Source organism: Puntigrus tetrazona, chromosome 4 (genome assembly GCF_018831695.1).
Source record: "Puntigrus tetrazona isolate hp1 chromosome 4, ASM1883169v1, whole genome shotgun sequence".
In the NCBI taxonomy this organism is placed as follows: Eukaryota; Metazoa; Chordata; class Actinopteri; order Cypriniformes; family Cyprinidae; genus Puntigrus; species Puntigrus tetrazona.
Genome location: NC_056702.1, coordinates 13,101,912 through 13,129,762, shown reverse-complemented (window position 1 = coordinate 13,129,762; position 27,851 = coordinate 13,101,912). Strand labels below are relative to the sequence as shown.

Sequence of the window (27,851 nt, the reverse complement as noted above, 5' to 3'; positions counted from 1 at the left end):
GCATACATTAACCCTGTTAGCCCTGAAAGTTAGCCCTGTAGGTCATGTGATGTGGTCTACCAATTTTTTTCACATGAAAGATTTCGTTCTTAGTGTAAATCATATATGTATGTATGCTGTGTATATTTATTATGTGTATATAAATACACACACGCACATGTGTATATATATTTAAAAAAATATGTTTATATATTAAATACTTATGTAAAATGTTATGATTTTATATATATATATATATATATATATATATATATATATATATATATATATATATATAAACATGTGAATACATGCAAATATTTTCAAAATATGTACCGTTTGCATTTGTATTTATATATATATATATATATATATATATATATATATATATATATATATATATATTTATTATGCATATATATATATATATATATATATATATATATATAGTATATATATATATATATATATATATATATATATATATATATATATATATATATATATATATATATATATATATATATATATATATATATATATATATATATATGCATAATAAATATACACCGAACGCAAAAAAATTGCAATTAATCGTTTTACAGCACTAGTTTATATGTAATTTATCAATAATTTCTTTATATGAAACTGCCCGTTCAAAAATATATACTTTTTATTATTATTATAATTGCATTTATTTATTTTAACAGCCCTTTTTTCGAGAAGGTCACGCACATCATTTCCCACAGGAGCAGAAAATATTCAAATGATTTCCACATTTTTGTGAATTTCGCGAGAAGACAAAATCTAGCTTGATTCACCATTCTGAACAGGCAGTGTTTTTTTTTTTTTCATTCAAATTCTCAACTTGAAAATGCCATATTGCTTACTTCACCTACAATCAAACAAACGGTCTCGAACTTTGGAAATATTTCCTCGAATGATATTTTTTTTAATACAAACCGTTTGTACGGAAAGCAGCCATTTAAAAAGGGAACGACAAGACGGACGGATGGAGAGAGTACAGTGTAGACAGCCGAGAACGGAGAGCGAAAGATTGGGTAGCGAGATGGAGAGGAGGGAAAGACGGAGGGGCCGCCGACGTGCCTGCGGAATACAAACAGGGTTTTTCCATCTAGAGCGTTTGCCCTCGTGGCACCAGAAGAGGCAAGGAAACACAGCTTAGATTAATGCGCTGATAGAGGGTGGGAGAGTCGGGGCGAGAAAGAGAGATAGAGCCACTGGATGAGAGACGGCCAGAAAGAAGAGAGTCCAGGATTAATTGAATGACTTCTGGATTGAACTCGTGATGGACGAGTTTCCAAAATGAAAAAAAACCCCAACGTAAAATACCCTCATGCCGTTTAATTTTTTTCCGGCCTAAACGCATTCTAAGCGGACCCGATCCCTCACTCTCGCATCGACTGCCCGCGATATAAATAGTCGAACCTCGTTCGTCACAGAATTCGGCCGAAACCTAATCCGCGCGCTCCGTATCTCGCTTTGTTATATAGCTCCGTTACTTACTTGGCTTGTAACAAATGTAGAGAGATGTGGCTAACAGACAGCAATATGCTCACGTGGCATTATCAGTTATCGCTGACTGGGTTTCTCCGCGGCCCCCCGTAGCTCATCGCATTCCAGACGCGACGCGATCGAATGCAGTTGAAACGCGAGAGAGTCCGATAAACGCGTTCACATCTACTCGCGCTGAAACATACCCTAAGACGCAGCCGCTTGTGAACCCTAGTCAAGCGGTGCAGATAAATTCTGCGTAGGGGATTGCAGCGGGGCTTTTCTCTTCGCAGAGTTCGAGTTAATTGTTGTGTTTAGGGATTCAGGGGTTTCTAGATGTCGCGTTTTAGCAGCATGGCTGAGGGACTCTCGTATACCAACTCAACACAACACCTGTAGCGTGCGTTGCGCAGTTTCTCACTGATTTACGGTATCCCACAATGCAGCGCGGTGTGATGATGGGCGCTTAATCGGTTAATATTTAATATATAGTTTTGTTTTTTTTGGTTCGTTTTTTTTTTTTTCCCCACTCATTGAACAAAAGTAGTTTGACAAAAGTTTTTAAGCCAATTTTGCAAAGCGTTATTTTTAGATAAACGGTCGCAAGCGGTCGTTTCCACGATTAGCTCACGACGACAGTACAGCATGTTTTCTTTTAAATAAAGATTTGTCGTGCAATAATGCGCTTGCTTAAAAGACAACAATTGTTTTCAATCGACAACGAAAAATTGGCCCAGTGTAGACAGTACAGCCTATTCCGTTTATTGTTTTTTTGTTTTTTTTCCGCTTTTGTTCTTACCAGCTTGCTTTCGTTCATTTGTTTATTTGATCGTTTATTGTTGTTTTTACCTCCTTGTGCTTTTGTAGATTTTTTTTCTTGTTTTCTAATTGTTTGCTTGCTTTTATTTGTTTGCTCGACTTTCATTTAATTTTTACTATTTATTTATTTATTTTTAAATATGCAAACTCAGCTTAACTGTTGATGGTAACCGGGAGCCGTTTATTGATCCTTCCGCGATAAGGTCATGACCGCCGTATAATAGATTGTATTTCTTCTGTGTTATCTTTGTTTATTGTTTTGTTAGTGCTTCCTTTTGTTCGTACCTACTGGCTTTCGTTCAGTCGTTTGTTGGCTTTCTCATTTGTTCCGTCATCATTTATTATTGTATTTGACCAAACATTCTTTTGTTCCTTTCCTTTTAAGTTGTTTCGTTCTTGTTTGCTTGCTTTTGCTTGTTTGTTTCGCCTACTCGCTTGTTTGCTTGCAAATTTTTTTAGTTAGCTTGTTCTTTCTTTCTTACTTTCTATTCACTGTTCTGTCTGTTACACTGCAGTATCAGGAGTATAGTTCTGTATCAGATGTTATATCATGCTGTAATTCTGTTGTTGATAAAGTGTTTGGCCCTGTGCGTGTTGTGCTGCTGTTATCATGAATCACACAAGCACTTGAGAGCGAGCGAGTGTGTGTGTGTGTGTGTGTGTGTGTGTGTTATCACTGATCAGAGCGAGGTCGTCTAGGCCATGTGTTGCTTTATATTTCATCATCTTAGGCTTCTTATCTACTGTTGGCTCCACATAACCAAGCCCCTAATTCTGTTTTACCACCGACATACACACAAACACACCACCTGCAGAACTGCACACGGATCCATATTACGAGCGGCGAGGCGAAACGGATCGAACGATCGCTCTGTCTTCGACCGACGTATCATTTCGGAGTCGCGAGGTGATTTTCGCTGGAATGCCAGTTGCTGAACTGATCAGCACTCGACCGCGTGACGTAACCGTGACGTTTCTCCCCGAGGAAAACGCTTGCATGTGCACACAAACACCCGACACAAGTTCCCAGACGCAGTCTGGCCCCACGCTGACCTGTGTTGCGCCGTTTATCTAATAACATAATTTAAGGGATTTCCTGAGTGGGCCGAGGAGTGCAGATCCCTTCGCGCACACGCTCGCACTCTTTTTCTCTGTATATTGTAGTATGTCCTGAATGACATGTAGAAAATGTCGGGCCGTAATCAAATTATCAGACTGTTTATGAAGATCTGTGTTTATGTATCAGTTAAACTGAGTGAAGAATTACAGCCAATTCTGACCCAAACTTTATTTAGGTGTAACATTAGGTAAAAGTATACATCTCGCTGCTTTTCAATATATATATATATATATATATATATATATATATATATATATATATATATATATATATATATGTACATTTTAGCAAAAATTGTATGAGGTCGTACGAATTTTTACAAATTATCCACCTCATAAAATATGTACGAATAATCATGAGATCGGGCTGAAAAACTACTTTTTCATTTTTTTTTCCTCCATGCTTCCGTCTTATTTCGGCACACGCTCAAGCGCAAAATACATCCTGACCAATTCACTGTCCTTCCTTGAGTTCCCATCTTTCTTTTCGGGAGTTTCCTGTGAAAAAGCTGCGTTCAGCAGCTGATTGGCCAGCTCCAACGATGGGTTAATCGCGGGGACGGGTGTTTTTTTTTTGGGAGTCGCGTAATGGCTTCCGATTTTCTCAGGGAGGAAGCAAAATGTAAATTAAGCAATTATGCATCTTAATGAGGGTAACACAGTATTTATAGACCTTAATAACCTTAAGTGGGCCGGTTTGGAAGCTCGTCAAGGGAATTAATGCAGTCTAAACAGCCTGCTCTCCTGTTTGACTTGGAGTGGCTCCCTCCACATGTCTGCTGTCGCAACAGAAATATGAAAATGAGTTTTACAGGCAGCCGTAGCGTTGGCGAACACAACACATGCTGGGGCTCTTCGCGATTATTGTTGCGTTTGGATAGGTTTTTCCCAAAAATTGGTAGATTTGAAAGTCCAAAAACGTCTGATATGCTGAGAAAACTATACGAACCAGTCAAACCCACTAATCTATTTGTGGACAACCGCATCGACCCATACTTAGGTATGACCTTGTTCTCACTTTAAAGCCACTAGAACAAATATCTGAGGTCGAAGATCTTCGCCTCGGACCGTTTTTGGCCTGTCCAAGCTTTTTTTGGATTCACAGTGTCACTGTTCTGCACCAAAGAGAAAAAAGCTGGAAGTTCAGAAGGCTGATTTGACATTTGAAGTGAACTGGAACAGAGCAAGTGCCTTCTGTGGTAAAATATTTGGGCTGCACAATTGTGCCGACGGCAGCACAAACGTATTTTTGTAGGAGTAAGCACCCAGTCTTTTTAAGTTCAGTCCATCGTCTTAAACACACTTTTTAATATATGGGGGTTTTTAGATTGAGTTACGTGTGTCTCAAGTGGTAGGCTAGTTTGGGATTATATTCCTCCCATATTGAGATCGAGAAGCTTTATTTTACTGCTTGCCTGTAGTGTGTCGACCCAGCACTTTCTACGATTTTGGAAAATAAAAACAAATTGGAAAAATTAAAGTAACCTTAATACACCAATATGAAAGCAAGACACATTTGAATATGTTTCCCACTGTGTTTGGGGAAATCAAATACCCTCCTGCTTTCTTCTCGTAGGATTATTATTGTTTCTATTTTTTGTGGGGAAAAGTTTGAGTTTAAAAGACATATATTTTTATATAAATAAATATTGTCTCTCTCTCTCTCTCTCTCTCTCTCTCTCTCTCTCTCTCTCTCTCTCTCTTGTTTTAAAGAATTCTGCATTTATTTAATCAAAAAATATAGCAAAACCATTTGAAATGACAAACTACTTAAAACAACTTCATTTAAAAAAAAAAATCTCCAGTGATTTCAAAAATGAATTTTTACCATCATTACTCCCGTCACATGATCTTTCAGTGACGTCATTATATGCATTTATTACGTTATTACATTCGTTAAAAATAGCTGAATAGTTTTTTTCAGGCTTCTTTGTTGGAGATACAGTTCAGAACGACACAATTATCTAGAATTTCTAGAAATCGCTTTAACATACATATTATATATATATATATATATATATATATATATATATATATATATATATATATTAGTATCAAATAAAGGCTAGGCTAAGTGAGCGGAAGAGAACTGGTATATATAATCGAAATCGTTTAATCCTTATAGTGTCCCATTGTGATCCAATTCCTCTGACCTTAAGCCACATTTAAAGTATACCTATAGGAATTGAACTCCCATGTTAGCGTCTCCCGCTTTGGTTAAATGAGGCTTCGAGTTGCATGCGAGGAAATTCACCTGAACGTGGACGTTGAAGGCGTACGTTGGTTTGTCGCTTTGTGTGAATTGGTGTGTCTGTAAGTCACCTGTGTGTGTCGACACTGATACACGCCGGCACCAAGTGGAATTTGTCCTGGTGCCATTCTGTCGAATTTCTCTTTTTTTTTTTTTTTTGTATTTTGTTCGTACGGGCGCGAGGAATCCTGGCCCTCTCTATCACAAAGAGATGCAAATCTCTCTCTCTCTCGCTCTCTCAGTCTTCTGCCGTCGTTCAGCCGTTACGGGAAGGGCAGACTCCTGGCGCCGAGCTGTTTGGGCTCTCTTCAGTACACGCACGCACACACACACACACACACACACACACACACACAATGCTGTCACACAACATGCCAACACACGACGTATGCACATGCGTGAACTTTGTTTGGTATTTCACCCGTTATTAATGAACGCAAATGTATAAATACGCCACACGCACTTACGTATATTCCACTGCACGCGCTTTAAATGCATCCATTAAGCCTAAATGAGGCGTATTGTTTTGTTGCGCTGGCCATTTAGGAAGCGTTCAGGACTTCGGTCCCACAACCCTCATGCGGGTCCCCTCCGCTAGGCGGTAGACCCCCTCTGCCTCTTTTCCTTTTCTTTGCTGTTCCTGCTCGTGGTTCACCAAAAGGTGAAGAGTTCAGACTCCAAAGCCGTCAACTCGGGTAGACCTCAAACCCATCCTAAACCGGAAACATTAGACTACGTCTCCCCCAATTCTTTGCGCTTCAGACCGGTCCTGCGACGGAACGTGGAAGGAAAAAGGTGGTTGTTTTAGTAAAAACCCTTCTTTCAAGTGCACGGGCGGTTTCTGAGAAGGCCCTCTGTTATATTTTTGTACCTCGCGAGAAACCACATGTCTCCGTTTCGCGTTTTTACGTCAGTCGTAGACCAAAAGAAAAAGCGACGAGCTTAAACCGACCGGTCACTTCGAGCGAATTTGGCTCCTTTATTTACCTACCAGAAACTTCTTCAAAAGTTTATTTGACTGCTTCCATAAAAAAGTAAGGTACAGTGTTTATTGACTTGAAGTGGCGATTATTTATTCTGGCTAATTTAAAGCAGCGGTTCTCCTCTCCTTGTACCTCCGTCTCTCCCTTCGTGTTTTCGGATAATCCCGGTCAGCGGTGAAGGAGTGGAGTCAGATGTAAGATTAAATAAATAAATAAAGCGCCTTGGATAACATTCCCCTCTGATTGACCTGACCCCGTGACCTGAGAGACACTCACAGAAAGGTCGCGACCTGGCCACAGGAATGCACTTGCAAATACCCAGCATGCCCTTAATTTTCCCATTAAACTACTTCCTAAATTAAAAAAAACTGCACGGTATGTGAAAACCATTGACTATTTTCGATTGATCACACAAACGACTTTTGAGCCTTTTTTTTTTTTAAATAGTCCTTAAAGGTAATAAAAAAAAAAAACCTTTATCTCTCTTTTTTTTTTGTGTGTTGTGTTTTGATGACTTTATCCAAGATTGCATGGCTTATTTATTGTCAAACTAAACATCTCTAAGTGGGCCAGATTTAAATGATAGTAACGACACCATAACTTTTTTTTTTTTTTTTTTTTTACTGCCGCGTTCAAGAGCTCTTTGTGTTCGCTTGCGCTGTCCGAACGTGCTTCGCGTGATGGCTCCGGCCCTCTATATGTTGGAAATGTAGTGTATCTGGATTCCTCGCAGATCACGCGCAGACGCTCAGACGGATTAGATAAATGTTGCTGAACATTTTTGATGTCCGAAAGATTAGGCTGTCGTCAGCTACATCCAAAAGAATTCTGTTATCTATAAGGAATTTGCTTTATTTTAAAGTCAAAATATGTTGTTTATTTTATACAAATAATAAATTTTTAATGTAATTTTGCAGTTAAAATTTTTTTTTATTACAGTGTACGCACTTGCAACGTTTTTGGTATTTAACTATTTGATTTAAAAAAAGAGGCACTCGGTATACTTATTAGTAATATAGAGCCATAATTAATTTATTTTCTTTTTTTGTGAACTGTGCTATTTTTGTTACCGTCAAAATATGTGATTTTAATTTTTATTTATTTATTAAAAAAATATCCACGCAAATTATGCAACGCTAACGTATGCGTACACGTGTACAAGTTCTGCGGCAGCGAGAGGAGTTCATCAGAACGAGCGGCAGGTCGCCGTTACCGATCTGCACAGGAACAAAGTCAACTCAGCCAGACGCTGCGCCGTACCGCTCCTTATCTGTTTATGTGATGGACTTTTTCAAACGCAAACATTTTCTTTAGATGCGCTGGGAACACACAGACCCCGATAGGGATCGGACGCAGTCTAATTGCTTCAGATAGCGGCGTGTTATTAGCATTAAAACCGAAACACAGGAGCGAAAGCTTCCTGACTTCAGCACCGCTGATGAACGGAGACCCGACGACGTTTTTTTAGAGTATTAAACCTGGGAACGATTCGAACGCTGGAAGATTGCAAAAGTTTTTGGGGTTTATTTTTACGTACGCCCCCCCCACCCCATCTCCCCTTTGATGGCCTAATAGTTTTCTCGTGTATAAAACATTTATCGCGCATGTCACACGAGTCTGTGTGCGGGAAAGTACTTTTTAACCCCGCTTTTGACCCTTCTCTGACATGGGTGTGTGTGCAGCGCTGCTTTCAGATGTGCGTTCTTGCCAAGGCGTCTGAGTCGCTCAGACTCCCAGGACAATACCCAACCCACCCCGCCGGCTCGAGGGCATTCCTCCACCGGTTCACTGGCAAGGCTCAAGTGGGTTCCGTTTTTTCAAGCGCTCTAATTGCTGAAAGACATAATTGTGGAGCACTTTGAAGTAAAAGTCAATTTGCCATAAGTCCACCGTTAAGTGTTCAACGGGCCTGTTTTTTTCGGGGGTTTTTTTCTTCCCCCTCAGCGCTGTTGGCTTGCCAGCGAACGTCCTGATGCATCGATAATGGCAACTCCGAGACCCGTTTATGCAACGGGGCCGAAATATCGAGCTCTTGTTGTTGCCGCTGGCCAAACCAGGTTTCGCTTTTTTCGGCGTTCGCTTTTTTCGAGTTTTCCGCGCGCCCCGGCGGGTTCAAGGCAGGTGACCCGGCGTCGTGCAGCCGCTGTCTCGGGTTTTTCATGCCGACGACAGGGTTATGGGAAGCGTAACAGGCACTGACACAATACCTCCACGCTCTGCCTCTCAATGCAACTCAAATTAGTCAGCGTTCACGCGTCGAACCCGAACACCTACGCGCGCGGTGTGTGTACGTGCTCGCATGCGTGCATGCGTGTTGTGTGTGTTGTGTGCGCGACAGGCTTCATCCGTCAGTGTTTATTGTTTACTGTACTCCTGGTGGCGCCAGGGCTAGAGAAAACAGAAGCCTTAAAAACACTTTGTTTTGGGGAACGGCGAAATTCTGCGGTTTGCTAATCGCAAAGGCGATCAGGGCCCCTGATCTGCGCGCCGGCTGGGGGAGGGAGGGGAGGGTTAGCGTTACTCAACTGAAGTTCCACGTATGGCGCTGAGAACATGTGGGCGCACCAGTCTGTCTGTCTCCAGCGCGCTCCTGAAAGGGGAAAAAAAAAAACGCGAAAGAAGAAAGACCGTGAAAGACAGCGAGTCACAACGACGGACAAAAGACCTCGCGCCACAATAAAGCGAAAGGTGTCTGTTGTTTGATTTCCCTAGTAGTCACGCCGCTCGATATTCCAAAATAGCGCTTCGCCGTTCGGGAGAAAAAAAAGCGGCGTTCGCTGGTATTCGTCCTCTCTCGGATGAGTTGTTGACAGTCTTGAGGGTTTACAGTTAAATTCAAATTCGCAATTTTGCTAATGTTCAAAAAGTTTAAAGCAATAATTTCTGTATATACTTCAGAAATGGGTTTAGTACTTGCTAGCGACTACTTACTAGTGCAATTTAGAAAGAATTACAAAAAAATTGTGAGAAGCGTTACTGCCGTATTTACAGGAGGCTTACGTTGTAGTGTAAAAATAATCAAGGCATCATTGACACTTGTTTGTTTTTCCTCCAGTATTAAAAAGAACAGTACGTACTCGTGTTTTTTCACGTGTCCTGTTTTAATTGTTAATCGCAGTCAATGCAAAGAGTAATAGTTGAGATTCACTGATATTAAAATTCCAGCCAATACTGATAATTATTTTTAGGTGGTATCTGATTCACGTTTAAGTGTTGGAGTGTTATATGATGCCAAATTATGTACGAATACGATTATGACATGTGCATTAAATATTGACAGACCAATTTTATATATGTATATATATGTACAGTCTGTGTGTGTATATGTGTGTGTGTGTGTGTGTGTGTGTGTGTAAAGTATTCACTACCCTCCAGCCCCTACCTTCGTCCATGCAGGTGCAAAATATAATTACTCTATATTTACCGTCGATCGGAAGACTTATTTTGTCAAATAAGTCTGTGGCACGGAGACGGGGCGCAGTCAGAGAAAAGAAACGTCCAAATCAAGCACTTCACTTTAATCAGGCGTCATTGATGGACTCCTGTCGAAGTGTGTAAATTAATTCCAAATGAACCTTTTTTTCTTTTTCTTTTTTTCTCTCCCAAACTCAAATCACGCAACGTACACTATTGGCATGAAAGCCCAATAAAACGCTCTTTTCTTATAGGAAAGCAATAATTGATTTGACATTTCCTGCCACTTCAAAGGCTCTGAGCCCTGTAGGCATGGCACTAAATTACTGGAGAAAGAAGATTTGCTATTAGCCGAGTGTTAAGTGCTCACCACTGTCTTACTCTTTTCGCTTTACCTTTCTACCTCAACACGCTCGCGCGACCATGAAAGGAAAGAGAATGCGGGTTTCTTATTGAAGATAGTTACATTCTGACACCACAAAGGCCCTGTGTGTTTATCAGTAAACTTTTGTATTTCTGTCTCTTTCCGCACGCCGGTTTTGTATGGGGTTTTTTTCGCCCCGCCGTTCTCTGTTTTTAGGCAAACCAGCATCAAGGAAAAATTTTGATGTGTAAATACGTTTTCGCTGCGTTTATCGTCGCATGCATTTCCTGTTTTGTGACATTTGGCTGTTACTCTGAATTTAAAGTTTTATTTGTAGTTTAAACGCTAGGTGAGACCACCAACGGTATATAAACTTCTTATAAAAGTTATGCAGTATTATTTACATCGTAGCAAGTATTTTTACGTTTTTTTTATTTAAAGGGCAACACACCAGTCAAGTTACTTTTGACTGTATTGTTGTTCACAGATGTATAAGTCTATTATATGTTTCGGAAAGATTAGAAATTGACAGTTTTGAGCCCTTTTTGTGTCATAAATAACCAAGTAAAATGAATAAAAAATCTAATGAGAAAGTTAAGGATTATACAAGAATACACCTTACCACAAAATTATTTAATATATTAATTGTCATAATATATAATATGTACATTTTAATGTAGTATATATAGTGTATAAATAGTGTATAAATATATATAAATATAAATAAATATAAATATTATAATTGTATAATTATATTGCATTTAGGATTCACTTAGGAAATAAAATTACTCAATATAATTCCATGCATAAAAAGAAATGCTATATTATTATTATTGTTTTATAGACTTATTTATTTACATAGCAAATCAGATTTTGTATATTAAAGGAAAATACGTTATATGGAGGTGATTATTATATGGCTGCCTTTTGTACCAAATGAATCATTTTACTAGATTAGATTCATGTACACTTTGATACGCGCTATTAATGTACTTGCTTTAATATTTCGCTCAAGCTTGCGTCTACTCTTGCATGTTAACCCAGGCGAAGCTGGATCTCCACACTCTCAGATAAACGGCGTGTGTTGTGATTAGGGGACTCGGCAGGGCCCCGCAGTGAGCGCCGGAGCCACAGAACGAGAGAGAAGCTGCTCTTATCTCAGGCAATTAATCAGAGAGACTCATATTGCGGGACAATTATTCAAAGCTTATTCTTGAATAACTTACAGCCGGAAGCGCGCAGAAGTTTCCCCTGCCGGACGTGAAGGTCGCGAGAGCAAGGAGACGCTGCAGGACAGAGAGGGCCCTGCTACATTTGTGCGTGTTTAAGATAGATACTGCAGACAAGGTCAAAGTCACGGCAAACTCCGCTTCCCATTTATTTCAGACCGTTTCTCATGTTCTTCTCGTGCTTCGTGTTTAAGGTTGATTACAGATGCCATGATCGAGAAAGCTTAGTCGATAAATAATACAGCGGCTGGTGTTATAAATCTGTACCGTTTTGCCTTATTTACGGCAATGGCAGTTTTATGTAACACTGTATATAGAGCCAGAGCTGACCGGTGTGCTTTACTGTAAAATAACTAAGAACAGCAGTAACACGAAGAAAAATAAAAACGGTAAGATTAAAGAAAAAATCCTTATTTTTGTAAATCAGAATACTCCAATCTGTAATGTTAAATAAAGTAGTACATTTTACACTAAACTAATAGATACGTTTGTTGAAACTTGATTTAAGCGTACGTTTCGAATTAGAAATAATTTTCACATCATTTAGACAATGTAGCAAATCGCTTACTAAGCTGAATTATTGGACATCTGTTTATACATGTGTATGAATAATTATATGTCGCCATTTATCCGTTTAGATTGATAATAGTGTACAAATGTTCCTTCAGCTTGAAGGAAAATGCTTGTGCGCGCTTACGATGGAACCGCATTCACAATCCAGTCTAAGTTAAAAATGAATTAATTTTACAAAAAATAGAACTTTCTCATCAGCAGGTAAAAAATGAAATGGCTTGAACAGTTTGCAGTCAGTCGGTAAGGGTCCTTTAAAGGTCTTTATCATGTTAAAAATGTAAAATACAAACAGGAAGTGCAGTTATTACATCTTAATTAAACAGGAAAAAATACTATTGCTTTGTTATTTATCATTATTGTTGTTGTTATTTCTAATTAAGATGTAATTAAATTGCAGTTAAACCAGTATAAGATGCACAGGGAATCTTTATATGTTGCAGATGCCGCCTTTTATTAAACACTCCTACAGGTTGATTTTTTTTTTGGTACATGCACACAGGACATTCTCAGATGTTAGTAATTGTCCCGCGCAGAGGCTGTGCGGAATTGGAACATTAAACGCATCTTATCTCTTCTCGTTTAGCCCGCTTCTCGCGCTCTCCATTGATTGGAGCCCCCCAATAAACGAGCTGCTTTTAATTGCAGTAGGCCTTAATCCAACTTTTCCTTTTTAATGTACCACAGAGGGATGGGTGGGGGAGATTTTAATGAAAGTGATATGACCCCCACGCACACACACACACACACACACACACACACACACACACACACACTTACCTAACTATTTGTGTGTAACAGTATGAGAAAGCTGGTTAGTTGCATCAGGCATTGGACTCCAGTAAATTGACAGCTCTCTCTCTCGCTTCTCATTCACTCTCTTTCTTATCTATCCATTTTAATTACTTCACAATGTGTGTGTAAGCTTGTTTTCATTCCCATGTACCATTTTTGGCGCAGTGGCTTTCTCCCGTTATCACTCCCTGTCTTTAGTCTTATTCGCATTTGTAAGTGACACAATCAATTAAGCGCCGTGTGTTTATGTGTGCAAGTGTACAAATCCGTGCTTTTCTTCGGCAGTGCCAAATGAAATGGGAAGGAGGGGGTGAATTTTCTTTTTTTTTTTTGATATCAGATGAAAGAGAAACTGGTTGCAAGTGAAAACTGAGCTGTTTCTCCGCTGGACGGACGAGTAGAGGCCTGATGTCTGAAAATGATCACACACATTCGAAGATATCTCTCATTTCAATCCCTCCCATGAACACTTTGTTTCAACGCACACTGATTTGCTCGTAATACACGGGTCTTGCGTGATGTTGTTTATTTTATTTTAAATCACTACAGGCACAAAAGCCATGTGTACTGAGAGCTACGACTGTTTTATTATTAATTATCATTAACAGATGTTTGACGTACAATAAAAAGTAAATCGTTTTAAAAATCGTATACAGCCCAGCCAGTTATAATTGTTTGGACGCTTTCTGCATAGCATGTGTGTAATACTAATATAAATACTAAAAAAAACTAAATCATTAACAAATATGTAATGAGTCACCCATTCTTAGTGGTACATTTTTATGTATTTCAAACTTCTTAGCTTGACCTCATGAGGTGGATGAACATTTCCTGAAGGTTAAGCACCTCTTTAGGCTGACCATTTGGTGGATTAAAAAAATTGACTTCATTTTTAAGAGTTTCAGTCTGCGTTTTTGCACCTTGTTCATAGAAACGTCCAATTGTATGAAGCAAAAGAGAGAGTACTTCTATTCCAGGAAGAAAGGAAATGGAGGATAGAGCCATAAAATGCAAATATCACCCATGCTGCTTTTCCTTTTTTTTCCATACAAATTAAATGTCAGCGTTGTGAAATACTGTCACTTTACTTCATGCTGAGGAGGCGATGACAAATCCATATTCTTCCTTTAAATAAAAATTCTTATTACGGCGCTGGCGCGGTAATCACGCCGGCACAAAGCCTTGCCGTGATTAACGATAGCAATTTATTGTGCGAGAGGGCCGAGGAGAGGGAGAGCGACCGACGCAGAAGAGACATCATCTTTATCATAATTCGTATCATAAATAACCGGCCCCAGCCAATCAGAGAGCAGCCGGCGTGTCATTCCCAAATAACCTTTGATAACTATTACCATTCCACCGGCCGGAAGAAAGCCTAAAGTCACAATGTTATCTTATCCCCATTCTGCGCTTATAGAATACAACAATATTACCATATAGATTACACTATTTATAATAGAGAGTGTCAGAGGGCCCTGCCTGCACTTCCTGTCATCCATTGTGGTGCGGAGAGTCGCAGTGGCCAGATTACCACTGGTTAACTGGTATCACGCCACCCTAGTGTGTACTGTGTGTGCGCATGTATTTGGAGTGCTTGGAGACATTAAAAAAAAAAAAGTTTGATTTAACCAGAGATTGCTTGGGCACTTGTATGTGGGTCTGATTTTGTGTGTGTGATCTTGTTCGCTGTGTTGTTCTGCTGTGTAATCAGGTGTGGATGATTTTGATCTGTTGCTCTGATATCCCTCCATTCCACCCTGAGATGTTCCTTCTCTGTTAATATTGTTCATATGTCAATATTGCCTTTTTTATTTTCTGCTCTTGTGTTCTTATTATCTGTATTATTTAAAAAAGAGGGTGTGTAATTAGTGTTTTTTCAGTCTGGCTTGAATAGCTGCATCTGATCCTGTATGTCAACTCTCTGTTTTTGCTTTTTTGCAAAATCTGGTTGCATTTGATTTATATTTGTATGTTTTCTTCTGGCAGATGAGGAAGAGGAGGAGCCGGTTCCTGCCGATATGGGCACATCTGCCGAAGCCATGCAGGTCTCCCTGGGTGAGGAAGAGGACGTTGAGGAAGAGGAGAACGATGAAAACTGGCTTAGTCGTCATGGCGGAGAGAGTCCCAGGCCTGAGGGTCTATTACCTGCTGCCAAGAGACCCCGTCTGAGCAGCAAACCCGGCGTCAGCCCCGAATGGAGTTACGAGCCACGGGAACCTCTCAGTTCCCTCAACTCTCAACACATGCCACATTCTCCCTCCCCTCCCCTTTCCCCCGAATTACCCCGACCTCCTTTGGCACCTCCTACACCTGGCCACAAGCCAAAATTGCCATCACCCTCTCCTGCACGACAGAAGAACAAATCTCCCAAAAGAGGTGCTGGATCTGCACCCACTGGTGTATTGGGGCGACCACTTATGTTGACCCCACCCAAGACCAATCAGAAGGCAGGAAAAAGGTCACCCGGTAGGCCCAAAAGCCCCCGCAGCCCAAGGCCAAACCCTGTCCTTTTGGGTGCAGCTGGACGTGGTTGGCCTGGACCACCTGCAGATGATTGTTCTCGTGATGGCCTGTTCAGAGGACAGGATACAGGAGAAGAGGATATTGAGAACTCTATTGCTGCTGTGATTGCACGGGCTTGTGCGGATGGAGATGGCACATCAGACCCCTTTGCTTACGACTCAGACTCAGACAGTGAGGGACCAAACCCTCCGAAACCTGCACCCAAACATATAATAAGCCACATCAAACCTCCACAAGCTCTTACCATAAAACACCCCCTTCCACCACTTCCCCCAAATCTTAACCCACCCAATCGCTGGACGATGGATGACTCTATAGACGAGGTCATCCGAAAGGCCAATCAGGCTCAAAAGCCAATTCAGGCCCCAAGTCTTTCCCCTCCAGAACCCACTTACCTGTCGTCCCCACCTGACTCACCTCCCACACCGCCTCCACCCCTAAAACCTCCCCAGGAACGGAAAGACCCTACTACCACTACCCTTCTGAAGAAAAAACTCAAGAAGGACATCAGGGTCAAGTTGAAGAAGAAAGACAAGGAGCGACTCAAGGAGAAGGGCAAAGAGAAAGGAAAGAATAAGGACAAGAGCAAGGAAAAGAAGCGGGAAAAGGAGCGAGGGCAGGTAGAGGAGAACAAGATGCCCTGGCCAGAGCTATTGCTAGGAGGTGAGGAGCGCAGAGACGGCATTAGCGGGAAGAAAGAGAAGGACAAGCACAAGGACAAGAAGAAAGATAAAGAGAAAAGCAAGAAAGAGAAAGAGAAACGAGACAAGGGCAAGGAGCGAGGCAAGGAAGAGAAGAGGATATCTCAAGGAACCAAAGACATCGCCGCTGCTGTCTGCGCCACCAGCCCACTCTTTAGCCCCCAGACCTGCCTACGAGTCCCATCTATGCTGCCCCCATTGCCACCAATACTCCCTGATAAATTATTCCCACACCCCAAGGATACCAAGGGCAAAGACAAGGACAAGAAGAAGGACAAGAAAGAGAAGAAGAAGAAAAAAGAAAAGGAGAAAGACAGAGAGAAGGAACGGGAAAAGGAAAGGGAGAAGGAACGTGCGAGGGAGAAGGAGCGAGATAAAGAGGAGAAGAAGAAAGACAAAGAGAAGAAAGAAAAGACAAAGGAAAAGGAGAAAGACAAGCCAAAACTTGAAAAATCAAGTTTATTGGTAAGACACTATTGCACTGACAAAGTTCACTGTTTTCACTGCTTATACCTATAGCTACTCTAAAGTAGTTAAAACTAGTTAAACACAACGTGAAATGATCTCCACAGCCATTTTACATCCCTAACCTCATATTTCTGAGTGAAGCGCAATACGCAGAGACAACAAGGTGAACAAGTACGCAGCTTCATGTTGCATTCAAATGCTACTGCACGATGTACTCATCACTGAATGCCAACTACATAGGCCATTCATAAAACTTCCACATGAATTCAATATGAATATCAGGAGGAGCATCAATAATGCAATACACAAGAGAGCCGCACAGATAGATTTACTAGCTGGCCCCGTTACTAGCTCAGTGTGTGTGTATGTGTATATCTTTCTGTCTTTGTGTGTGTACTTTGAAATCAGAGGTAGATCGCTGAGCTGCATTTACATTTCCGTCTTTTCCGGTCGATTTGTCCCTGGAATCCTGCTCCTTGCATGGAGCCCCACACACACACGCAGACACACACACACACACACGCAGACACACACACACATACATACACTATCAATCTGTGTGCAAATCAAACAAGGGATAATACACCTCAAAGCCTCTGTTTACCCAATTCATACCCCATTTTGCAGCGTGTATACGTATGTGTGTCTGCAAAAGAGCTTGAGCGAAAGAGTGTGTTAGTTCTTCTTTATCAAACTCATCCTCCAATCGCTTTTCACCGTCCAATGACAGTGATAATGTATGTACACCACATCAGAGCAGCTTGAATTGATTTGGGCTGCTGCGGAATTCCATTTTTCCTGCTTTCTGTCTCTTTTTCTTTCGTTACCTGAATCCCTGACCCCCGCACTCTCTTTTTCTCTCCATCTTTTTCTCCGTCTCCTGCTGCCACTGGGAGATGGGATTGAGAAAGTGATTTCTCTCGTTCTCCACCTGCTTAAATCTTTCCATCACTTTAATTTTTTGCAAGGCTGCTTTGCTGCCATCCAGGAGAAAAGAAAAAGAGACAAGAGAGTGAGAGGAAAGAGGAAAAAGAGAGAGGGAGAGAGCTGAGGGGGTGGGGAGCCGGGGGGGTTATCAGTCGTTGGCCTGAGGTATGTGTGCAAGGGACTTAAATCCGTAGAGATTAGCAGAAAAATGCCGTCGGTAGCAGTAAGGGGCTTTACGCCACTGGTTGTATTAGTTCAGGTGAAAAGAGTATTGCGTTTACATAAAACCGGACAAATCCAGCTACAATGCCAATGCTGTGGGACCACAATGCAATCTGCTATCTCTGGACCTTAACCACAACATCCAGTGCTGTTTCCTGAGAACTGCCTCCGAACTACTGCTACCAAACATGGAATTACAGAAATTGAGAGAGAATGATGGTGGAAAAAAGAGAGAGAGAGAGAGGTAGAGAGAAGAGATGGGGACAAAAGTGGAAACAAACGATACAGTGTACAGAGAGATGGAAAGAAGAGAAAGAGATTATGCCATTTTTTTTCTCACAATGGGTCTTCAGTCTTTAGTTGATCTTTTAGTTGCTCGCTTGAAAACAAGTGGCAAATAGTTGAAGTCAAAACAAATAGTTTTTTGCAACCACCGTCATGTCATTAATTGAAACGTGATATTCAGTTACATTACATAATGTGTACAAAACACACTGATTTTATTTCTGGATTCTCTTATTATGATTTACTACAAATTTGCCACTAAAAGTGGCGTTTAGTGAAATTAATTTCACTTATGTAATTCTTTATCACCCATCCTATTTGTATATAAAGGCAAAGTTATATTATTTCAGATGATACATTATTGTTACACAATAACCAGTCAGTAATTACACAGATTTTTTTCAGTCTTGTAAGCCTTACAACAGGTTGCTACACCAAACATGAGTGATGTGACTCAAAAAGTGAATAGAAACCATTATAATCAGTGACGTTTGGCTAAACTGGATGTGGCGCGATGAGTCATCAACAGTGGCCCCTATCTATTTTTGACATAATCCACATGTTTGTGCTACTTCTGACAAACAGGGTTTGTCCAGTGCAGTACACCGTCTCAAGCGGAAATCTTAATGTTGAGTATTTCGTGATGGCCAAGATATACTCTGTGCTTCTGAAAAATTCCAGGAACGACGTGAATGTTGTAACTACAAGAAATATTTGCAAACTGCAGACATCAGGGTCATTAGTATGAATAGTGCAGGTAAAAGACGAACATGCGCATTGAATTTACCACTGATTATTTTTCATTTGCATTGCGTGGGATTTGGGATTTGGATTCAGGTTCCTTCCTTCAACCTTAGAGTCTCCTCACGCCGTCTAATCTCCGCCCCTACTGAACACGAACTCGTTACTTAAACGGCACAAAAAAGAACCATTGTATCATATTTAATTGTATTGTGCTTTATGGTATTACGCTCTTGTAAAATTTCGAGAGTTCCTTTTTCACTTTTTCGTTATCGGTTCTTTAGCTCATAACGTTTTTAAAGAGCGACGCTGGTCTCCAGGTCACGCTAGCTACAGCGCTTTACATCCATTTAGAAGCTGATTAATCAATTTCCGCGATCCCGCAGCCATTTATGTTGGGTGCACGTGCAGTGCCTGTTTGAATGAGCTGGGCCTAATCGTGATAGGAGTAGGTTAAGTAGGACGGGGCACTTTTAGGGAGAAAGACATTGCTGCCACCTCCTCAACCACTTAAAGACTAATTAACATAAGCAGATAGTACTATCTCGTCCTGCTATTGTGGGTCACCCTGAGTGTGTGCACACACTTTTGCTCTTACAGACGCGCACACACACGAGCACGGGCCTTATCGTCAAGACACATGGCCTTAGCTCCTTCCTTAGGGAGGTTGAAAGGTCTGTACTCGCTTGTGTGTTGGACGGCTGTTCCCCCGTTGCCCGACTGTGGTTAAAAAACACAGGTGTCTCCCTTTCGAACGGGAGATATCGCAATCTCAAGTTATTTGCATTTTAAACTTTAATGACTATTAAAAACCTCAAATCGACATTGTCCTTTGCAGTGCTTTGTAGCTACTTACTGCAGGTCACGCTGCTAAATTATTTACTGCGCTACATACAAGACATTTTTTTAGTTTTATATTAATGCTTCTTAATATAACTTACTAAAACAACTGATTTTCGTGCCTGTCTTTTTAAATGCAAATGAGCTGCTACTCCCAACCCCCTTTTCCGAGAATAGAACTCCGCTTTTACAGCTTGCATCTGCTAAAAACATCCGATTGTCATGATTATCGCGCGTTTTAAACCATATTAGTTTAAACTGCTGATATAAAGTTACAGTACTTTCAAAAGACGGGAATTTTGAGACGTACATGCGTGTATTTAACTGTTCAAGGCCTATAAACTGCAGTTTGCATTTCAGCAGCTTAAAAATGCTTGTTTTTTTAAGCCGCATTGCTTAAAGACGACTGCAAATGACGGTTTTCTGACCACGTACCAATTTTACTGGTATGTCCCTAACAGTAAACTGTTCTGCATTGGGTCACCATTTAAGTAAAATCTGGGTCCTGAAGCAAAACCAATTTTTTGGAATCTGTTTATTGTCTTTGTATTATTTTGTGCTACCAACTCTTCATTTCATCACATTCAATTCAGGCCGCAAAGTCACATCTCAGAGAAAATATAATTTATTTTGCCGCGGCGCAGCAGATTAAGCAGCGGCACTGTTGGATAGCCGAGCAAAAAACACCAGTACCAGGTGAAACAAGTTTCTCTCCGAGGAGTTTTCCATAGATTAACACGGCAGTCTAAAATTCATTGTGCCGAGTCCAGCGTTAACTCAAGAGCTCCTCTAATCAACTGAAGTACAAACTGCTGATAAATCTTTTATGGCAGTTTAGAGTTGCAGCCCTTGTTATAGCCCCAGTATAGTGTAACCCGTATATAGGAGCAATCGGGGTGCTTTCCCAAGCACGTATCGCTAGAAGAGACGTGTGATAGTCATGGTTATAATGCTTCATAAAAGCCATCCGTTTGGGACGATCGGATCTGAAAGCGAATCGGAGAAGGAGAATTGCGAGCGCAGGCATACCTCCAGACATTTTTTTGTTTTTTTGGCGCCACTCGCCAGGTTTGTTCATGCATATATGCTAATGCAGCGGCTAACACGGCTTCTCACGCTCCTATTCTCTCCAAATGATGCAACCTGCCAGCCATCCTCTCAATTCTGCTGATACTTACGTTCCCCTCTTTCCATAGAAGAAAGGATGCAAAAAACAGAGAGAAAGCGAGAGGATGGGGCGGCAGACAGAGTGAGCGAGACACAGGGAGGAGTCTCCAAATCCACAAAGGTTCTGTAATGAATGCGCGGCGCAACAATAAAAACAAAAACATTAAAGAGAGAAAAGACATGTTTCTGTGTTAAACAATTAGTGCAGCGGCATTATGGGGGATCTGGGCGGACAAAAGCGCCACAGCGGCAGGGGTTCTCCCCAACACAAACGCACAAAGAGCACCTCACTCTCGTTAAGCCTCGGAAAAACCCCCGAGACACACTCTACACCGGTCTCCTCCGCCAGCGCCGCGTTATCCGTCCCAACGCTATCATCTCCTCCATCTCTCCTGCGCTTTGTTCTGTTCATCATCCCATTCTGCTGTTTTTATCTCTGTTCTGGGGTCTGTTCGTACCCCTCTCTCCGTTCCTCCCCGCCTCAGACAGGATAGACCACTGCCAGCATCAGAGGTGTGTGCACATAAAGGGCTTTTCGGGGGGACTGACCCTGGTGATAGCTAAACTGGATTAGCTGGACGCTGTGTTGTCTGTCCGCCGTGTTAAGTGTGAATGTCTAAGGTGAAGCCGTTTGGCCTCGTCCGCATTAGCGCGTGATTTGTAGTTTAATATCGGACAATTATGTCATCTCTGCAAGTTTTGGACCCAGGCAGACCTTTGAAAACCCGCGATGGTGTACAGGGTGATAACCGTATTAGCAGCTGTGAAGAAAAACATGTATACCAACATTTGAACCTGTTTGGTCAGCCGAGATGCCATGTTTCTTTACATTCTTTGGATTCATTGAAAATTCTGTAACACTTTATTTTAGGGTCTCTAACTGATTGCTTATTAGCATGCGTATATATTAGCCATTTATTATAGTAATTAAGCATATATTAATGTCTTATTCTACACGACCTTATTCCGCATCCCTAATCCTAACCTTAACAACTACCTTACTAACTATTAATAAGCAGCAAATTAGGAATTTATTAAGAGAGAAGTCATAGTAAATAGTGAATAAGTCTTCCATTGTCAAAATTCTGGTGTTACTACCTGAATTTTTCTGTACTGTAGCTTGAAAAAGCAATTGTCATTTCTATAATCTTTTATAATAAATTCATATCTGGTTAAAACAGAATTAAATCCTTAGAGGAGTGACCAAGGCTTATAAACTGTAACGTATAGAATTAAAGATAGTTATAGTCTCTATCAGGCCAGTCTTTTGAAATTTAGGTTTTTGCATTTTTATTTTATTGTAGTTTATTTTAAATCCCATATGATATCACAGCTCATTTTCATATTGATTCATTTTTTTATTGTTCTATTTTTTTTTTCAAGTGCTTTGTTTTCTTGCTTGATTTTAAGAAGCGTGTCAGATTTCAGCATGGCTTTCATTGGGGGGGAATAGAATAATTTCATTGACTGGTATATTGGTTATTAATTATTGCTCATTTGTATAACATCAGTAAATCTCTATTTAACAGACTACAACATCGAAGAAACCTTAAATACGGCTGGGTGATAAATCGATATATCTTTTTTTAGAATTAATGTTGATTATATTTTAGTTTGTCAACAATTTACAAATAATACATTTTATTTAGTGGCATCTTTCTGATCATTTTGTATTCAATCACAATACGGAATTTAAAAAATAATAATTTGGGGGAAAAAAAAAATCAAATCTGTCTTTCAGTTCAAAGATTGATCTGCGTTTCTTTTGCCTGTTATTGGCGTGCAGTAAATATTCAAATAAATATCGATGTCGAATGATACGTAGTAATATTTTGGGCCTACCCCAAAGCGTAATAATTCAACGACGACTTGCCTCGAATTTATATTTCCAACGATTATTTCTCTCCGCTTAGGCTGATATTCTTCCCGCTGTCCCACCGTCTCCCGTCATACCCCGACTGACCCTCAGAGTGGGCGCCGGACAAGACAAGATGTAAGTACTTCACACACACACATACACACTCGAAGGGTTGAGAGTATCAAGCAGCTCTCTGTGTGGTCAGAGTCTCTGAGTCTGTGTACAGGTGTGAGTTTCAGGCTTTGGGTCTTGTGACCAGTCCCAGACGGCCCATGAGGTCTTTGAGGGGGGCAAACACACACACACACACACACCCCCACATCATGGCCCCCTCCTGCACACTCCTATCAATAGCGCCAGTGTTCACACCACTTAACCCCCTCTCTCACACACACACACACACACACACACAGCGCTACAGGTAAGGCGATTACTGATTCCTGAACGTCTACATGTGACTGATGTGTCGCTTTAAAGGCCGGTGTGATTTAGACTCAGAAAGTACAGCGTCTGCAGTGTTTTGTCTGCGCTTTTGAATTTCTTCCTCACCTCTTCAGGTCCACCTGCATGCAGGACAGGAAACATTAGTGTTTACGTCTGTGTGTGTGTGTCTGTTTGTACAGGAAGGCCTTTATTCTCAAGCCCGGGAGTGTGTGTTGTGCCTCTGATGTTGCCCGTGTTGTGCTCTTTTCTCGCACCTGTAGTCTAGCGTGTGGAAAAAAAACACAATCAGCGGTGCTTTCAAGAGGAAAATGTGTTTTTGTGTCTGTCCTTGTGTTTGGTTTCGTTCGCGTAAGCGCGAGGCTTCAGATGTCGCTCGTGTTTAACTTCTATTTCAGCTTGAAAGGCATTAGGGATGCCCGGCGTGTCGGCGATGCATGTAAAAGATAAAAGAGTATTTGTATCAGCTATACGTAAAAAAAAAAAAAAAAAACGGCGATCGATACAGTGCGAGAATGCAACAGATGCTCCTTTGATGCACGTGGAAACATTGGCACAGGTGACCTTTGATCTCTGAAAGGTTGCGGGGTCACATCCTGGACAGGGCATACCCCACACCATCTTTACCCCGAGACTGAGGGATCCCTGTGCATGGTTGTGGTGTGTGTGTGTGTGTGTGTGTCAGTCAGATGAAGCATAAATAATGAGTGTCTGTGTGTGTAACCGGAGCTGACCGTTTGACACGCCCTTCTCAGGGTCAGTACCACAGCAAGCGCCGCTGTCCACTCTCTCCCAGCCTGTCAATCAACCCGTTACTCGGCGGCGGCGGCAGCAGGGTTTAATCAGTTTGTCCGGCAGCGTTTAAAACACAAACAGTGCTCCTCTATTGGCTATTGGTATAATTATTATGGATCCTCAGTATATTGGTAAAAGCAACAGCGTATAAGAACGGTTTCCAGTATCAAACGAAGTATAAAGAAACAGATCAATTGCTCGTATTCTTTTAAACGTTTTTTTTTTTGTAAACAATACATGGAAATACTTACGTATTCATGTTTTTTTTGCTTATTTCTTCAAAATCGTCTAAAATACGAATTATATTGAACTAATTGGTAGACAGGAAAAGCTCATTTATAATGATATAAGCCTTTTTGTATTACAAAAATTTTTTTTTTTTAAGAAATAACTAGTGCGTTACTACCAAAAAACGACCTCGTTCTATCCCATGTCTAATCTTAACAACTACCTTATATACTATTAACTATTAATAAGCAGCATATGAAGCATATTATATTTGAGGCAAAAGTCATCGAATTAGACCTTGCGGTAAAGTAAATTGGGTGACGTCTCTTAACTAGTTGCTTATTAGCATGCATATTACTTGAATGTTAGGCATTTGTAAATAAATGAATTAAAGCCTCATTCTACATCCCTAATCCTACCCAGTACCTAAACTTAACAACTACCGCGCTAACGATTAACAAACTGAAAATTAATAGTGAATAAGTGCTGCCTATTCTAAAGTGTTACTGTAGATTTATACAGCGTGTAAGCGTCCTTTCTCCCTCTTTTTCTCTCGTTCCTCACCAGTGTGATCAGTAAGGTGGTCCCGGATTCGGAGCCCACCCCTCCACCCCCACGGACTCCGGTGGCCAGGCCCAGTCCAGCGGCGCGGATGCGCCCCTCCCGCCCCACCCCCTCCCGCCCGGCTCCGTCGCACCTCCACCCCGCCTCCGCCCGTCCTGCCCCTCCACCCCCAGCCGCCCCATCCAGCCTCCGCCCAGCCAGGCCAAAGCACGGGGATGCAGCGTCGTCACAGAGACCGTCAGTGCATACGTGGTGAGTCTCACACACACACACACACACACACACACAGAAATGATAATATTACAAATACACAAACTGCTTTTATTGCAACGTTAAGTATTAAACATGATCATTTCATGTATTTAATATTTACATCAATTTATTGTTAGAAACTCAATGTAGTTACAATTTAGTTGAAATAAAGCAAATCTACATTATATTATGCATGGTATGTATATATAAATATAGAACACTTAATGGGCTTTAAGTCACTTTGACAAAAAAACGTTTGAAATGTTACGCACTGAATTGTTTTCAGGTAGTTTTGGACATTTGTAGACGTTTTTCGTAGCGCTTTTTTGGTTTACATAATGCATGTATGTTTACAGTGTATCATTTTATATATATATATATATATATATATATATTCACATTTATATATGTTTATATATTTGTATATTTGTATTCTTATTTTTAGATTAAATATAAAATATATAAACAACGTATTTGCACATGCATGTTTGTATTTATATATGCATAATACATATATACACAATATACACAAATATGTAAACAAACTTCAACTTTGGATGTAAATAATCATGATTAATGCTTTGAAAGGACTCATTTTTATACATTTTTAAGCATGCTTTTAATAATCGAGTAATCAGTGACATCGAAAATAATAATGTCAATAATATAATATAATATATATATAGAACATATTTAATATGCATTTAAGTATATATTTAAAATTTTATGTGCACACATTTTTGTTCAAGATTTTTTTTTTTTTCTAGCTAAAATTCCAATGTGCTTTCTCAAGCGCTCTTAAGTCAAAAATAACATTTTAAAGCTGACAAACAGAAACAGGAAACGATTTTAAGAAAACAGGAAGCCGCGTGCATGGGCACAGTGGGACCTCAGACTCGACATGAAATGCGACATATTTAACAGTGCGGCACTTGCTTTCACTTCTCTTTTCGACCGGCGCCGCAAGTGTTAACTTTCATCAAGTGTTTGTTCATCACAGATTCGGGATGAGTGGGGGAATCAGATCTGGATTTGTCCAGGATGTAATAAACCTGATGACGGCAGTCCCATGATCGGATGCGACGAGTGTGACGACTGGTATCACTGGTAAAAATCTTTTTCACTTTCTCTAACATTACACAATCACTATATATATATATATATATATATATGCAGTCCGAACTAAAATGATATCTATAAGGAAGCTGTCTCAGGTTTGACCTCAGGTGAAGTCATACGGTCATGTCTAAGACCTTTCAGAGTAATATCAGACCGAACTTCCTTTTTTTTTCGGTCCCAAAATGAAGCGTGTTTTGTGATTCACAATTAAAGCAGTCTTCTATAAAAATCTTTCGTGTCATTCTGAGAGCCGCGCACACCTCAAAACACCGTGAAGAAGAGGAAGTGCCAATCAAGAAGCCCCAAACCGAGCCTAGATTGCCTGGCATCGCCGTAAAGCTTTTGGGAATCGCTTTTTTTTTTTTTTTTTTTTTTTTTTTTTTTGCACGATCAAAAATACGCAAACGCGCCCAGAACAAATTCTGTCTCTTTCAAGATAAAAGGAAGTGTTTCGATGGCGAACGATTATTTTTATATATATATATATATATATATATATATATATATATATATAAAAAAAAAGCCACCTTCTCCGATTCGAATTTTATTTTCAATCCGTTTTTCGAATTATATCAAAAACGCAAACCTGGCACGCAAGCGGCGCGGTCCGTCACACCGATCGATATCGTCGGGGGTTTATCTCGTAAGCGAGCCTCATCTCTCTCTCTGTCTCTGTCTCTTTCAGGCCCTGCGTGGGTCTCGTAGCCGCCCCTCCGGAGGACCAGTCGTGGTACTGTGTGAAATGCGCTGGCAAGAAGAAAGACAAGAAGACAAAAAAAAGGAAATGCAAAGCGCACTGACCCACATTTCTTTTTCTCTCGTCTCCGTCTTCATCTGTTTTCGCCTTAATTCATTTCCAACTTTTTTTTTTTTTTCTCATTTGTTCTTTTTTTTTTTTTTTTTTTTTTTCCCTCACCCAGCCCTTCTTTTTAACTTGGTTAACTTAACTCAGTGTCCGGTATCATAATGTATTTTTTAAAAATGAAAATTTCAAATGTGTATATGTTACTTTTTTATGTGGAGAATCGTATAGTATGTCTATATGATCTTTGTATGGAGCTCATGATTGTTCGGTAGATGTGTTGAAATGGACCTCTCGGTTTGCCCTCATTAAAGCTTGTTTCATGTATGTGCTGATTCATCAAATCTACTTCGCCCATGAGAAAAAGCATTCTGTACTATAATCTGCCTTTTAATATCATTCTTCTGATTGATTTCGACTGGAGGTGCAGTTTCATTTTACTGTGGATTTAATTAAAAGTTGCTTTTTCACATCTTATTGTTTTGTTGTCTTGTCGTTTGTTTAGATAGACTACCGACTCAGATTAAAAAATTATAATAATAATAATATTACTGATTGTGAATGCACAATTTTCACAAGCTAAAATTATAAATTAATGTAATAATTTTAGCTAACTTATACATACATATATATATATATATATATATATATATATATATATATATATATATATATATATATATATATATATATATATATATATATATATTGAACAATCCAACTGAATAAAGTTTATGTGTATATATGTTTTTATTTTGCTATAAAGGTTGCAGTGAATATGCAAATAATTATTGTCTTTAAGGAAAGACGAAACATTTTCATGTATGGATTTTGTTTTAATGACAAATAGTTGACACTTTCTCAATTATTAATGTAATAA

The 27,851-nt window shown here is 40.1% G+C and overlaps 1 protein-coding gene across 1 annotated transcript in view; it reads left to right on the top strand.

The window, feature by feature from the left end:
• Positions 1 to 27,448, top strand: part of taf3 (TAF3 RNA polymerase II, TATA box binding protein (TBP)-associated facto) — a 42,594-nt gene extending 15,146 nt beyond the window's left edge. Inside the window, 7 exon segments of the mRNA XM_043237675.1 lie at positions 15,025 to 16,727; positions 22,826 to 22,905; positions 24,802 to 24,891; positions 24,893 to 24,910; positions 24,912 to 25,050; positions 26,051 to 26,157; positions 26,855 to 27,448. Of these exon segments, the coding sequence (XP_043093610.1) occupies positions 15,025 to 16,727; positions 22,826 to 22,905; positions 24,802 to 24,891; positions 24,893 to 24,910; positions 24,912 to 25,050; positions 26,051 to 26,157; positions 26,855 to 26,969 (2,252 nt within the window). The 3' untranslated portion in view covers positions 26,970 to 27,448.
• The last annotated feature ends 403 nt before the right edge of the window (positions 27,449 to 27,851 follow it).